General features: G+C 52.3%; 1 protein-coding gene across 2 annotated transcripts in view; it reads right to left on the reverse strand.

The window, feature by feature from the left end:
• The window catches only part of ICE1 (interactor of little elongation complex ELL subunit 1), a 58,018-nt gene extending 45,631 nt beyond the window's left edge, over window positions 1–12,387 (reverse strand). For both annotated transcript variants that reach the window (XM_045089195.1, XM_045089192.1), the window contains exon 1: window positions 12,057–12,387. In XM_045089195.1, the coding sequence (XP_044945130.1) occupies window positions 12,057–12,140 (84 nt within the window). In that variant the 5' untranslated portion in view covers window positions 12,141–12,387. The remainder of the gene's footprint in view (window positions 1–12,056) is intronic.
• Between the last annotated feature and the right edge of the window lie 730 nt (window positions 12,388–13,117).

The raw sequence follows: 13,117 nt of genomic DNA on the forward strand, positions 1-13,117 counted from the left end.
AGTAAATACTTCAGAAGAACTTATTTTTCACTGATTATCCTAAAGCATCTTTTTCTATATAATCCAAATGATTTTGAGAATTACAGAAATATTTCCCTTTATAGTAGTCTGGGCCTATCCTTTGCAGTCAGACATGTAACGTAGCAGTTAAAAGTAAAAAAGGTCCACACAGAAATACGTAAATGAGAAGTCTTAGTTTGGGGTGCATACGTGGCTCAGTCAATTGGGCAACTCAGGTTTCAAAAAACTCCTGGTTTCAGCTCGGGTCCTGATCAGGGCCTGGATGCCCACTGATGCTCAGCTCGAGTCTCTGGGTCCCTTTCTTTTTTCTCCATTCCCTGCCCCCTGCCCCAGGGCAAGCATGCACGCTTGCACGCGCACACACACACACACACAGGCTCTCTTATAGACAAATAAAATCTAAAAACAAACAAATAAACAAACACTTTGTCTTCTTTTACTGCCACCAGCAATGAAAAATCTCTATTCCTCCTCGCGGCTCTCCTCTCAGAAGTGTTCCTGCACACGTAAAGGGCAGCTGCGTGTGCTCAGTCGGCCACTCACCACTGAGGGCCACTCGGGTTCTTCTGTCCCCACCAACCGCATACCACCATCAATGTCCCTGCCCGTTCCTGTGAGACACTTACTTCCCTAGGATCAAGTCCAAATAGGCTTCCTGAGTAGTCATGAGCTTTGAAAATCTTAGAGCCATATTTTGCCACTTATATTTCTGTAGGAGTGTGACTGAGAAATCTCTTGCCGTTCAGTTTCTCTCTACTAATAGTTCCTTAACTCTGCTCGCTGGTATGGCTGCACTTTCCTAGAGCTGCGATATTTGAATAGCAACATTTCATTAAATGTTACAAATATACACATAATATCTGTTACTTGCTCACTAAAATACAACCACATAGGTAGGCATGAAGAAATTCTAAATATTCAGAGCTGAGGGACGCCTGGTGGGCCGAGTCCCTTAAGCGTCTGCCTTCAGCTCAGGTCATGATTCCGGAGCCCTGGGGTGGAGTCCCACATCAGGCTTCCTGCTCCGTGGGGAGCCTGCTTCTCCCTCTCCCTCTGCCCCTCCTCCTGCTCGTGTTCTCTCCCGCACCCTCGCTCTCTCAAATAAGTAAATAACATTTTAAAAAATATATGTATTCAGGGTCACCTGGGTGGATCAGTGGGTTAAAGCCTCTGCCTTTGGCTCAGGTCCTGATCCCAGGATCCTGGGATCAAGCCCTCCATCGGGCTCTCTGGTCAGCGGGGAGCCTGATTCCCTCTCTCTCTGCCTGCCTCTCTGCCTAATTATGTTCTGCCTGTCAAATAAATAAATAAAATCTTAAAAAATATATATATATATATACATATATATATACACACACACATATTTCAGAGCCAAATCTTTCACTTTTTAAATATTTTGGTTTCCTGATATATTTAGAAAATTCTATTGCACCCAAGATGCTAAGGTAAAAGGATTCTTCTCTATGTTATTCTACTACTTCTGTGCTTTTGTTTTGTGTTTTCGTATCTTTAACCATCCTAATATTCGATACAGTAAACTCTAAACATAGTAAGTCAAAAAGACAATTAGTGGACCATACCATATTTGTATTTAATGTATATTTTGCTTTCCACATTCAAAAACAATCTTTCATTATATACAAAATAAATTTCACGTAACAACAGATTTCTGGGCCCTTTGACTCCCTCCCTAAAAGGCAGCTAAAACTGAAGCCAGGAAACTTTTTCCCCAAAGGCAAAACCCACAAAGATGAAAGCCGACTAAAACACAAATGGAAACTGGAAAGCAGATTCAAGATACTGACTTAACAGGCTACAGAAAGTGGGAGAGGTGGGAAGAGGGGAGAGTCTGTGACCCTGGGCTGCTCTGAGACAGGAGGCAGGGGCAGCACTAACAGGACTGGTGGCAAGCTCCCTTAGAGGAGTTAAATCCTCAAACTCCCACTTCTCTGCCACCCCACCATCCAGCAAAAGGTCTGCTGTTTAAAGAATTCTCTGACTGGGATACTGTGACCACTGTGCCAAAATCAAAGGGACGAGGCAACCCTGTGCACGCTAACCTGACCCTGACCACCTGCTTGTCCCCATTTCGCTCCCAGACAGGGGCAGTGGCAGCCAATCCTTTGCCCTCTAGGCACGAGACAGAAAGTGCTTTCTCTGAGGACATCTAACCAACACTGCCGGGATATCCTTCCAATAAACGGCCCACCAGACCTTCTGCAACGAAGCTCAGACTTCAGAAGCCCCACACACTCAGCATTTCCAGTCAACATATTAGCCAACAGTTTTAATAGGAACAATCATGGACTTCCACGTATCAGAGAAAAACCTGTAACACCAAAGTGAGACCAGAACAAGAGAAAGCAACTTGGAGTAAACAAAAACCGAGAAGAAAACTTCAAAAAGTAATATGGTTAGAGATAAATGTTATATTCACAAAGCAACAATATTTCTGAAAGGGATATACAGAGTTCCTAGAAATTTTTTTTAAAAGCTCTTAAAAATTAAAAATATCCACACCCCGAGGATGGCTGAAACCAAAATGGCAGATGACAAGCATCCATGAAGATGTGGAGAAGTGGGCCTTGGATTCTGTGCCCGACCGAGGCTGGCGTGGACTGGCCGCAGCGCACAGCAGTCTGGTAACTTCTTCGAATGTCCGACACAGTTCACCACGTCATCCAGCAATTCCACTCCAAGGACCCTGCCCAGGAGAACCGAAAACACACATCCATGCCGAACTTGAACTCTGTGACTCAGAGCATTAGCCACACTGGCCAAAAAGCAGAAATACGCTAAAGGTGCACCAAATGATGAAGGAGTAAATGAGAGATCACACAGCCATACCACGTGATTACTTGGCAATGGAAACTAACGAATGACCCCTGCATCGACAGGGACGAACCTGGACAGCGCCGCGCTACATGCAAGGGGCCGGTCACAAGAGGCTCCATGCCACACGAGTCCATTCATAAGAACTGTCCGCACCAGGCAAATCCAAAGACAGAAGTAGACTAGTGGCTGCCAGAGACTGGGAGTGAGGGAGACAGGGAACGACTCCTACTGCCTCAGAGGGCTCCTGGCAGGGGCACCGTGAGGGCGATGTAGAGGAACGTGTCTGACAATTACAAAATGGGGACAGAGTTGCATAACTGTGACTGCACTAAAACCCACGGAATTGTACACATGAAAAGGATGAATTTTATGTGAATTATATCTAAAACTGCAGACCTAAATTAAAGACAAGGAAGAAAAATAAAAGCCTCAAAAGATTTGATGATTAAAAAAAACAAAGTTCCTCCAAATAACGCAAAACACAGACATGAGAAAGAACAAGGACAAATAAAAACAGGTGTACTGGTGTGAGATCCTCACATGCCCAACAATATGAGTTCCAAAAAGAAAGTAAGAGAAAAGACAGTCAAAGAAACTGTGATATTCTTCAAATCTCAGAACTGAAGCCAGAAGTTTCCAAACCGAAAGGTCCCAGCACATAAACAGAAATAGCATCCAAACCATAGAACATCAGCACCAAATTTCAGAGCATCAGAGACAGGCAAAGACCCTACAGAAATCCCAAGAGAAAAATAAAACCAAAACATCCTATACAAAGAATCTGGGAATCAGAGGGGTTCAGGCCTTCAGCAACCATCTAGGACCTAGAAAACGAGTCTTTACGATTTGAAGGAAAGTGAATTCCAGGATAAAATCCGTACAAGCTACAATCGATTGCGAGAGGAAAACGGACATTTTTAAATCTGCAGAATTCCTACAAATTGACTTCCCAGACATCCTTACTTAGGGAGGTACTAAAGGATGCAAACACGACCCGCCAAAAGCATGGAAGTCAACCCAGAGAAGATGACGCAGCATCCAAAAGAGAGGTAAGGGGAATCCAGGAAGGGAGCTGCGCCCCAGAATTCAGCAGATACAAAGGCTCAGGAGGGAATTTTTTTCCCTTAAGAAAGCGCTAGAATACCTGGTGGCATGAAAGCAGTAAGAGGACATTTCTACCTAACTGGCAGAGAATTCCAAGTAAAACTGACCATGCACTTACATCATGATTGTGTAAGTACCAGTGATCCCTCCCCCCATCCTTCTTCCAGTGGCTAGTGGGCCTCCTTTTCTCCACCGTGCCTCCAGATGCCGTCCGCACCGATAAGTGCTATGCAAGAAACATTCCAGAAACCGGACTCCAGAGTCCCACACAGCGGGATGCAAATTCCTGTCCCACCTCTTTCTGGCTGAGGGAACCTTGGGCAAATTTGTTTAGCCTCCCCCTGCCTCAGGACCCTTTCCAAGTCTAGAGATAAGTGGACTGACACGCTGGGAGGGACCGAGTGGGCCAGCTCTATGGAGTACACAGGATAAGCCCCAGAAAGGGTTTAACCCAGTTCGTAGCATATGGTAAATAGTCCTTAACATTATGGAGATAAGCAATTGAATCAAGGATATCATCATCCATCAGGGGAAACCAGAAAACACACGGGAAAGGAAAAACAATCACAATTTACTCCAGAGTATAGCTCTGAATAACACACAGTGATAACATCCACTCTGAGTAATAGCTTAAGCAGAACCCTATGCCGGCTAAGACGACGGGGGTGGAGGGAACAGCAGGGATGCTCAGGTGGTGGGGTACAGAGTGGAAGGGGAGTTCAGTCTGCACCTTCCAAAGGCAGAAATCGAATATGCCCTACACTAAAAAACAAGAAGTAGCAATACAAGGCTATTATTTCACGATACTAGAGCTCATCACAGAACACACAGTGCAGGTCAAAGCAGAAGGGGAGAGGTGCAGCAGGGAACTGCCGGCTGGCTTCACACGTCTTGCACATCTAGCTACCTCTCTGAACTGTGTTCACGTATATTCGATAAAGAGAGGAATTTAAGACCACAAAGCATGACACAGGAAAAACCGGAGACGGAGGACAGAAGGAGTCTCAGCTTCCTACAGAATTCCAGGTCCTGACTTTTTCCTCAGAGCTCAAATTCGGGCAGATACCACAGCACCCTAACAACACAGTCTCTTGTTCTTCTCCATTCTGGTCCAAATGCTATTTACCAGGGCTGCAACCATTTCTAAAGCATCTCGGAAGCGTCAGAGTGCAGCAGGCTGGGTCTCAGCAGCCTGTGTCCGTTTATGGGGATACCCTGCACCCCACTGCCGCCCAGCCTCTGGGAGGAAGCAAGGTGCAGGGTGCACCCCCCCGGGAGAGCTCAAAGTGATGTGCTTCCCCTGACTGCTGTTTCTCCCCCGGTGGTCTTGCTCTTCTGGAACGCCTCCTCCAATGCTCAGGCTTCCTCCCAGTCGTCTCCCCTAACCACCATCTATCTTTCTTCTTTCTCTGGCTTCTGGCTTGGTCCCTCAAGCTGCACTTTATGCAGCTAATACAATTCCCAGAGCAGCACGTTCTATGACTTCCCATTCCCCATTTGCTCCTTTTCTAAAGCATACTCTTTTAATTTTATCCACACAATATCCTCCAGAATGTCGCTGTGAACATTTTAGCACTTGGGGAAAAGAAATCCAGGCTATGTTTCTGTTCCCTCCCTTCTCAGAGAAGTGGAATCCACACAGTGGCTGAGCACACAGGGCGAGGAGGGGGCAGCAGGATAACCTTGGCCAAGGGGCAAGCCAGGTTTCATGGGGCAGAGGTGGGGAGAGGGGATGCCAGCACGCTTGGGAAAATGGCAATACTAAAGGAGTCAGCACAGTGTGCAGATACGCAGCTGATAAATACAGGTGGTAACAGGACAAGCACACTGCCAAAGTCAACCTCAACACTAACATCATAGGCCGGAGGATTCTTATTTGTGATGGCTCTCCTGTGCCCCGTGTAAACGTTCGGCTGCATCTCTGGCCTCTACTAACCAGGTGGCCAGAGCACTCCCTCAACCACTAAGGTGTACATGCAGAGTTAACACAGCAGGTCTGAGATACTGTCCCTGGAAAGGCCTGCTAGGAAGGTGGGCCCTTGGTGGTGTCTGGGAACTTGGATTTCTAGAGGTTTCCCACCATTCTTCCAATGCTAAGAGAGGTTCCCTGTGCTTAACTACATGATGTGCTTTATGCTGAAACTTGCTTTCCTTCTGGGAGCCTGGAATTTGGGTAAGTTCTAGGTAGGCATATGGGACCAGTGCCCAAGAGACACTGCGCCATGTCACAGCGCACTACTGGAGAACTTCAGTGAGTCCACTCACCCTCACTGGGCTTCCTCAGGGTCCCAGCCCATGGCCTTTTCTCCTGGCGGATGTAGCTTTGTACGCTCTCACTATAATCAGCCATTTGGAGAGCAGGACGACACTGAAACTGGGAGTGGGTCTGGGAACACCTGATACAGCGTGACCTCCCAGTGTCTCCACACCTCCCCAAGGAGAATACAAGAATGTGCTCTTCAAGCTTTCAGGTACGTGAAAGGCAGAGAAAGTCTGTTGGAGGCGGCTGAACAGACGCGACCGTGCTCTACGACACACATGCCCAACCAGACCTGGAACCAGCAAGGCAGGCGGGATTCCTGGGCCCACAAGCAATGCCCGCAGGGCCGGGGGGAGGGCACGGAGCGGCACCGACGTTCATGTCCGGACTGAAGGACTGAAGGCTCATCCCGTTGGAAGGTGTTCAGATTGCGGGAAACACACCCTGCGGCGTGTGGGGCAAAGCAAGCATGTGTGTGCCTATCAATGACACCGCCAAGGAGGAGACATCTGAACACCTGGTGAATGGGGTGAAGAGAATACCAGAGTGTTTGGTACTATTCTGTGATTTCCTTGTAAGTTCTTAGTTATTTCAAAAGAAATTATTTTTAAAAATCACACCAATGCCATTCATTGCTCTGCCGGGGGCGATCCGGCTCCCTGTTCAGCTTGAATCCTCTCTGATACCGACATTTCCTCCTCCTACTTGTTAACTTGTTATTCACTGCTCTTAGGTAAAGCCTACACCGATCTGCATCAGAGCTGAGTGTATCTCTGTATCTCCCGAGCTGTGCTCAAGGACCCTCATGGGGCATCCTCTGCAGAGTGGACTGGAACAAGGCAGGAGGTTGCGAACCCCTCCTCCCCCACCACCAACTCCATTCTGGGAACTTTTCCACCAAACCAGGTGAGAGGCTCCGCCTCCTGGGAAGGCAGGCCCCAGGCTCACATGCATGGTCTTCAGCTGCCCTGACCGCATACATCATGCCTCCTCCAGCACAAACTACCTTCTCCCACCCCGGTCTCTGCACGTGGCGCCCCTCTGTCCACAACACGTTTCTTCCATCTCTTCCTCTTATTCAACTAAGGACCATCCTTCAGACAGACCTCAATTCAGATTCACCTCCTCCAGAGCCTTCCTCTGTCCCTGCTAGGTGCTCGCAGGCTCCCTTGGGTGCCCCCCAGCATGGGACTTATTTCATATACTCCTTCTGGGGTAGTTTTCTCACCATCTGTCACCCTGACTAGATCTCGAGCCCCAAGCCTCTAGTTCATGACCGTATTCCAAAACAAGGCATGGCATCCTAGACCCAGAGATGCCCAAGAAATGTTTACTCACTGAATGAATTACAATTCTGTGAGCCTTCTTTGTCATATAATCATTTACAAGTCAGTGCATCTAAGAGAAATCATGATTTAGGTTCCAGATGATCAAGTTCAAACCACTGGCAATATCACTGGGAGTCCAACACAAGTTCAAATAAGTAACAGGCTCAAATCTGCCCCGAGGGCAGCCGAACACCACCTATTCTGAATCTACTGCAATGGTATGAGCTCCGCAGTAGAACCGCGCGCTCTCTCACCAGGGTTCCCAAGCGCTAAACTGTTTATCTCTGCAGTGGAGGATGCTCCTGAAGAGGGGGCTCTCCTCCACCAGAACAGCCTGTGCCGCTGGACTGAAAGCAACTCAGCTTCAGAAGTGTGGAAGTGCACACGGCCCCTGCAGGAAGGACCCGCGCTGCTCCGACGGGACTGCTCAAGTCCAGCAACACGTAGGGACCTTGGACTGGAGCTCAGGGACCCACCATCCCCATCACTCAGCGGCCACAGACAGGAGGTGAACTGAGGGGCTACAGAGCAAAGGCTACCAGACAGGTGCTAACCCACAAGCCTTCGAACGGAGCCACCCATCGCAGACATGGCGCCCATTTGTCAACACGGATGCCCAGACCGCAGGGACAAAGTTCCAGCAAGAAGACAACACGGATGCACAGACGACAGGGAGAAAGTTCCAGCAAGAAGACGAGACGGCTCCACTCAAGAGACAGCTTCCTGCTGCGGTTCCGAACCAGCCCAGTGTGGCCGCGACCACCTCCAGCGGGGAGACACCCGCAGCCTGCCTGCCCATTTCCGGTAGGTGCGAAGTGCCCATGTGAAACCACCCAGCCGGCCACCTCCGTGCAGGGCGCCCGCCAGGCTCGCGGACACAAGTGTCTCTCAGGGAGGGAAGCCGGCAGCCTGTCCTAAGGTGATGTACCGTGCCGGACACCTGCTCCGCTCTCCATCTTCCCCACCCTCATTCCTGAGAGCGAGCTTCCCGATTTCCTTTTCTCACCACTCCTCGGCCACCTTCCGTCAGTAGCCAGCATTCCCCTCAATGACGCCTGAGGACGGCACCTCGTCTCATCATGTGCCACAAAGGCTCTCAGTCTCTCTAAAGGACCGAACGTGCTCACCCGTGCTCCTACCACACTCTCTCCCCCTAAAACTTCTCCCAAGGAACTCCGCGCCAACCCACCCAGGCCTCTGCTCCATCTCAGCGGGCCGTCAGACGCTCTGGGGGCCCAGGTCCCACCAACGGCAAATGTGAAAGCAGCGGAAAATGCCAACTCTGACCTCATTCCAGAACTTCAATCCCACGTTTCCAACACCTCTTGTCTTGGTTTCCACTTCTCTTCCCTCTAACAGCTCTCGGTCACTCTGGTTTTAATCTCTGGATCCTTTCGTCCCCAGATCTGAAATCCATCTCCCCTTGGTAGTTTCTCACACCGAAACCCTTTCGCTCTCTAGTCCCACTCGTGGGAAGCTTCCCACCCAGGCCACTGTCCCCAGCAGTGCGCACTCGGAAAATACCATTCCGAGCTAGCTGCACCTCCTCCGACCCAACCTGTATTCCACCACCTGCTATTTTTACCCAAAACACAGCTCTTATGTGCTAATGTGCAAAATCTGTCTCTACACCATAACCCTGGAAAAATAAGTATAAAACTTAAATGTGGTTAGCATTCAAGATCTTCGATGATCTTCCACGAACCTATTTTTTCAGCCTGCCTTTGCAAAATTTAAGATTCATTTGAGACTCTACATGTAACAAATCATCCTCTTCCCCTAAAAAGATGTTCAAGCAGAAACCCAAATGCAAGTATTCAAGAGATCTGAAAAAGGCAGGGTCTGCTTTTGTAAATCCAGTTCCCCTGGAGCCCAGCTAGGCCCACCGGTTTACTGCTGCCTGCTCTGCTTGTTCCCTGTCCAAGCAGGTAGATGACCTATGAACAATGGGCACACCACAAGCCCTACATCTTGAGGATCTTGCCCCTCGCAGAACAAGTCTGCAGACCCTGGACTGCAGGATTTAACGGGATTCCTCCCACTGCTGCTCTGAGAACAGGAGGAATGCGGCAAGGGTGGAAGAGGAGGCGTCCTCAGGAGACTGGAGCCAGAACCTCCAGGCCAGAGAGCACACTGGTTCCAGGACTGGAACGGGCAGCAACCAGTGAGGAGGGAGTGAGTCATGGAGGTGGTCAGGATGTTAGAGAAAGACAGGAACCAAGGAAGACACCTATAGTTTCCCGCCAGGTGCCACCTTTAGCGAAGAAGAGGACTGCCATGGGCAGATCAGGCTTTTGGAGAAAGACCAGATCCACAACTGAAAAGCATCACTGACGCCAGCTGTTCTCCTGCAGAGGCACCTCCAACAACTCACTAGCCTTTCGGAGTAAAAGCCCAAATCCCTGCAATGGTGTCTGAGGGCCCACACAATCCCACCCTTCTTTTACTGATGTCATCGGACTTCCTGACTGCTATACCTGTTTTTCTGCCTCCCCCCCCAAATTCGTATGCTAGGACACCTTTGGGAAGTGATCAGGTCATAAGAGCAGAGGCCCCATGAATGGAATTAGTGCCCTTTAAAAAAGACCTCACAAAGCTTGGCTTTCCCATGAGATGATCCACCAGGTGACAGGGCAAGTAAACAGCGGAATCAGGCCCTCTCAGACACCAAATCTGCCCAGGCCTCATTGATCTAGGACTTGCCAGTGAACAGAACTCTAAGGAATAAAGTCCTATTGCCCAGAAGCCACCAGTCTATGCCCTTTTGTTAGAGCAGCCCAGAATAGAGCCAGAGCTCTACATTCACTCCGCCCCAGCTACAGTGGCCGCCTCCTCTTCCCAAGCACATCTAGCACGCCCGCATCAGGCCTCCAGAGCTGACCTTCCCACTGTATGGGACGCTCTCCTCCTCAAGTATGTCCAGAGCTGCTTCTCTCTCCACCTTGGCTCAAATATAACCTTCTCAGAAAGGCTTTTCGAGGACTTCCCACATGAATCCCACCGGCCAGTACCCCTTCCTGGCCCATCTGCCCTTTCCACCCTCTTTGCTTAATTCTTCTCTCCCATATTATCTTCTCATGTAACTTGCTTAATCTGTCTGCTCCCCCTCCTTGAAGCTCCAAGAGATCAAGGATGTTTGCCTTTTTTCCTGCTGCTACAATCACATTGCCTACAACACAGCATGTGACCTATAAATACTTTTAGGATGAAACTGGCACAAAGAATAAATACAATTTATTCAAGATCCAAGAGAACTTCACTCATGCTCCTGGGGTTTTAAGGGGAAAATAAAAATGCAGGTACACACGCCTCCACAGTGCTGCTCAACTCAGACAATGATTTAACTGTTTCCCTTCCATCCAGAATGCAGTGCACAACCCCTTCCTCTCTCCCGTGTTCTCAACACTTAAAACATCTGGGATCACTACGCAGATAATGCACTTAAAAAAAAAAAAAAAAGGCAGCTTATCTCGATAGCCTGTAGCCTACATTCCTTTCTGGTCTCCTCACCACAGCCACTCTGCCCTCCGCACCGAGCTCATGTCAACCAGACACTGGTCCGCTTCTTAAAGGCACCCTGCTCCTTCCCCTCCTATCCTTCCCACCTGTTAGTCCCTGCACGGAGCAAGTGCCCCCCACATCTCTGCGGCTCGACATTCAGATCGCCCCATCTCACCTCCCCAGAAACGTCCTGCCCACCAACCCAGCCACGAGACAAGACCACCATTCCAATTCCTCCTTTATTTTCGGAATATTTAAAATACTCTACGGTCGTACTTGGACACGTGTCTTACTTTCACGAGCAGATCATCTATTTTGCTCCCCACTGTGACCCTGGTGTCTAGAACACTAGGAAGAAAGGGTGATCATTTCATTCAATCTAGGAGGGAGGGCGTGTCCTACTTTGCCATTAGAGGCCCTGACCCTAGAAGCTAAGAAACTCTCGGTATCGGACAGCGAAGAGGATCTGCTCGGAAACAAGTGCCCGGACTATTTCCACGACCTCACAGGGCTCGGGAGTCGGACCCCGGGAACGCCTCTTCTGTCACCGCAGAGAACAGGCCATTGTGCTGCTGGAGACGTCCAGTAGCCGCAAGCCTTTAACTGACCCACGACCCTCCCGGGCAGCCCGCACGTCGCGCCTCCAGGCAAAGATCCCTCAGGGCGGCCGGAGCGTCGAAAACCTGACCCCTCCGGGAGGGAGCGTCCCTCGCACTTCGCCCATCACTCGCCGCGCGAAGGCGGCCCCGGGGAGCCCTGAGACCGGGACGTGAAGGAAGGGGCCCTCCCGATCTCGCTCGCCGCCCGCCCCGCATCCCGCACACGAGTCCTGGGCCGCAAGCCGCGATACACCAGGGAGGCGGCTCCCCCACCCCAGTGCGGCCCGAGGGAGCGGGCAGGGGAGGAGGGGAGCTTCCGCCGCGGGGCGGGCGCCGCCAGACCCCCGGCCGCGCGCCCTGGCCGGCCGGCCGCGCTGCTCCGAGCCCGCGGCCCGGAAGGCGCCGCACCTGCTGCAGGGAGGCGCAGCCCTGACACCGCGAGAGGTCCGCCGCCGTCCCGGGCGCCGCCGAGTGGGTCTCGCCCGGCATCATGGTGCCGAGGCCGGGCCGTGTGGGCCCGCGCGCCTCAGGGACCCGCGGCCTCGGCCCCGTCCTCCCTCTGCTGACGCCGCCGGGGCCGCCGCCTGCCAGGCCGCTTCCCGCCGGGCCCGGGCGGGTCCATCCGTGCACGGAGGTCCCCGTGGAGCTGGCGAAAGGCTCTACGCACGGAGCCGCCTCGGGCGCTAGAGAGAAACGCGACCCGGCGCGGCCCCCGAACGCGACAGCGCTCAGCCGGGACCCCGCCCCGCCCTTGGTCGCCCCGCCCCGCGCCGCGGCCTGGGGCTGCCCGCAGAGACGCCTGAGCAACATGGGAAGGGGCTCGGGCCGAGGCGACGGCAGAGGCGCCCGCCACAGAAGAGCCAGGTCGATCCGAGGCACCGGAGTGCACTCCTTGTGCCGCGTAGACGGTTCGTCTTTTATTGCCAGCTTCTGTGGGACAGACTTTCCATAGACACCTCAAGCCCTCCGCGAGGGGGCGGTGCCCGTGATGACGTCACGCAGGCGCCTGCGAGACTGGAAGGACCCGCACCCGGACGGGCAGGTGTGCGGTTTGCGACCGGAGGGAACCGCTCCGTGCGGGTCCGGCCGCTTCCCCGAGCAGCCGCGGGACTACGGCTCCCGACGCCCCGCGCGGCGGACGCCCCGGGCGACCCTGAGGCCGCGCCGGGTGCCCTGGAGCGCCTCGCCACGGCGGCCCGTCGTTCCCGCGCGCTCGCGGCGGCGGCCCGTTCGTGGGCTCGGAGGCCCGGCCGCGGCCCGAAGCGCCGCCGGATCCCGGCTCCCGCGGCTGCGGAGGGAACGTGCGACGTCCGGGCCGCGGCTGCTGGTTCGGCCGGGCTCCGACGCGCTCCTCCAGCGGGCTCTTTCCCTCTCGCCGCCGCCGCGAGGCGCTTCTCCGCGGTCGCTGCGTCGCGCGGAGCCCGGCCGGGGCTCGCGGCGTCTGGCGACCGAGTCCCAGTTCGTGGCGC

The sequence above is a fragment of the Mustela putorius genome, unplaced genomic scaffold (genome assembly GCF_011764305.1).
Source record: "Mustela putorius furo isolate JIRA1106 unplaced genomic scaffold, ASM1176430v1.1 tig00000107_pilon_pilon_pilon, whole genome shotgun sequence".
Lineage (NCBI taxonomy): Eukaryota > Metazoa > Chordata > Mammalia > Carnivora > Mustelidae > Mustela > Mustela putorius.